A 2,324-nucleotide genomic window follows, 5' to 3' on the forward strand; every position below is an offset into this window, starting at 1 on the left:
CTATAATTTATTTCCCAAAAAAAAAAATATATATATATATATATATATATATATATACTGACTCCAGGCTTTTGAATAGTATAGTGTATAATGTTACAAAAGCTTTTTATTTCAGATAAATGCTGATCTTTGGATCTTTCTATTCATCAAAGAATCCTGGGAAAATGTAGTCAACTGTTTTAAATATTGATAATGATAATACAAAAATGTTTCTTGAACAGCAATTCAGCATATTAGAATGATTTCTGGAGGATCATGTGACACTGAAGACTGGAGTAATGATGCTGACAATTCAGCTTTGATCACAGAAAATAAATAACGGTTTAAAATATATTCAAATAGAAAGCATTTATTTTAAATAGTAAAAAATACTTCACAATATTACTGCTTTTGCTGTATTTTGGATCAAATAAATGCAGGCTTGGTGAGCAATAGAGAATGAGCAGAAGAGAATTATTTGAAAAAAAAAAAAAAAAACACACACACACACATTCAAAATCATATACTGTTCAAAAACTTTTGACTGTATTTCAGATAGCCTAGGCAGAATTTATCATTTCCGTGTAGTTTAAGTGCTAAAATAACTAATAATAAAACTTAATAGAAACTCATATAGCCAAGTTTAAAAATAAATGAATTAATGAATAAATTAATGAATAAATTAATGAAACTACTAAATATTGCAAAAATAAAATCCTCAAAACATTCACAAAATCAAAATATTGTCAAATATTAATTCAAAATATTAACAAAAATTATAATAGTAAATCAGTGAAACAAATAAAAACACTGGTTTGCATTTATTTTAACTGCTTGGAAAAGAGTAACCAGCACATTCTTCAAAATGTCATCGATTATGTTTTACGGAAGAAATAGAGACAAACCAATTAGCAGCTACTATGCACGAAGATAAGTCAAAGCATTTTTGAGAGAACTATTGCTTTAAGACTGCAGTTTGCCTGTTTTTGGTATAGAAAGCCATTTCTCCAGAGCTCCCTGACAAATCAATGCTATCTCACTCATCCGGCCAGTCTCTCCCTCTCCTACTGAAGCGCTTCCTCCCCTGGTGTTTATCATCTCCAAGACCTGAGCATATCATTCTTCGTATAAAAGGCCTATTCACACGCACCAGTGTAAACACCGCAAGCCTGCCAGTGGGCTTCAGTTCAGATATGCAGGCGGCGATGTGTTCTTGTGTACGTCCTATTTATATTCTTCAACAAGTTGCTGCACACCGTGGTTTGAACCAGAAAAAAAACAGTCAAATGCTGCTATGTATTAAGTCAAAGATCTGCTGCTCTCAGCAAAGCCATTTCATGAGTGGTTTTGAGTTAGCTCATGACAGATGACTTTGGAAATGTCAGGCACTGTTTTGAGATATGAGTCACCAATGTTCCATTGTGTTTTATAACCCGTTGCATGACTTATGTTTATACTTGTGTAGATATAAAACAGCGTATTTGACTTTTCCCTTCTTCCCGTCTCTGTCAGAAACACGACGCCCAGTTCACAGTGATTCAGCTGGTGGGCATGCTACGTGGCATCGCATCTGGTATGAAGTATCTGTCGGATATGGGTTACGTGCACAGAGATTTGGCTGCTCGGAACATCCTGGTCAACAGCAACCTGGTGTGTAAAGTGTCAGACTTCGGCTTGTCCAGAGTGCTGGAGGACGACCCGGAAGCCGCCTACACCACGAGAGTAAGTCAACACCAACACGAGCATCTGAGACTGGCGATGTCCATGCTGACTTTGTCATACAGCACAGAGTTAAATGGGCTTAATTAGGTCAGAAGAACTTCAGAAGGAATTTGAAAGAAAGTGCTATAAAAATTAATTTTACATAATAATAGCAATTATTATGCCTCGTATAAAAACATAAATGATTTGTATACTACTCACATATTTTAATCAGCTCAGAAGTCAAATTAAATTGCAAGAACAACTATTACCCACTGACATAAAATGGATTAATATGCTTTATCTGATATCATATACCATAATACTTAAACTTGACATTTTCAAATGATATGTCTACTGAATTTATTTGTCTACCGAAGCTGATTTGAAGTTGAGAGGATAGAAGGATGTACATGTACACTGCCATGCAAAACTTTGGTACCTGTATTTTTTTTACAGTAAGGACAGTGATATTGTGAAATATTATTACATTTTAAAATAACAGTTTTCTTTTGAAACATAAGTAATTCTATTTTAATTTAGAATTGATAATAATTATATATTGATATAATTAATATAATATATTTAATTCTCTATTAATATATTTTATATACTGTATTTTAATTTTATAGTTTTGAAAAAAA

General features: G+C 32.7%; 1 protein-coding gene across 1 annotated transcript in view; it reads left to right on the plus strand.

Annotated features, from left to right (window-relative positions):
- Positions 1-2,324, plus strand: part of LOC107663992 (ephrin type-A receptor 3-like) — a 142,841-nt gene that overhangs the window by 120,742 nt on the left and 19,775 nt on the right. Inside the window, exon 12 of the mRNA XM_016454436.1 lies at positions 1,492-1,701. Within this exon, the coding sequence (XP_016309922.1) occupies positions 1,492-1,701 (210 nt within the window). The remainder of the gene's footprint in view (positions 1-1,491; positions 1,702-2,324) is intronic.

Source organism: Sinocyclocheilus anshuiensis, unplaced genomic scaffold (genome assembly GCF_001515605.1).
Source record: "Sinocyclocheilus anshuiensis isolate Anshui unplaced genomic scaffold, SAMN03320099.WGS_v1.1 scaffold247, whole genome shotgun sequence".
NCBI classification, from domain to species: Eukaryota; Metazoa; Chordata; class Actinopteri; order Cypriniformes; family Cyprinidae; genus Sinocyclocheilus; species Sinocyclocheilus anshuiensis.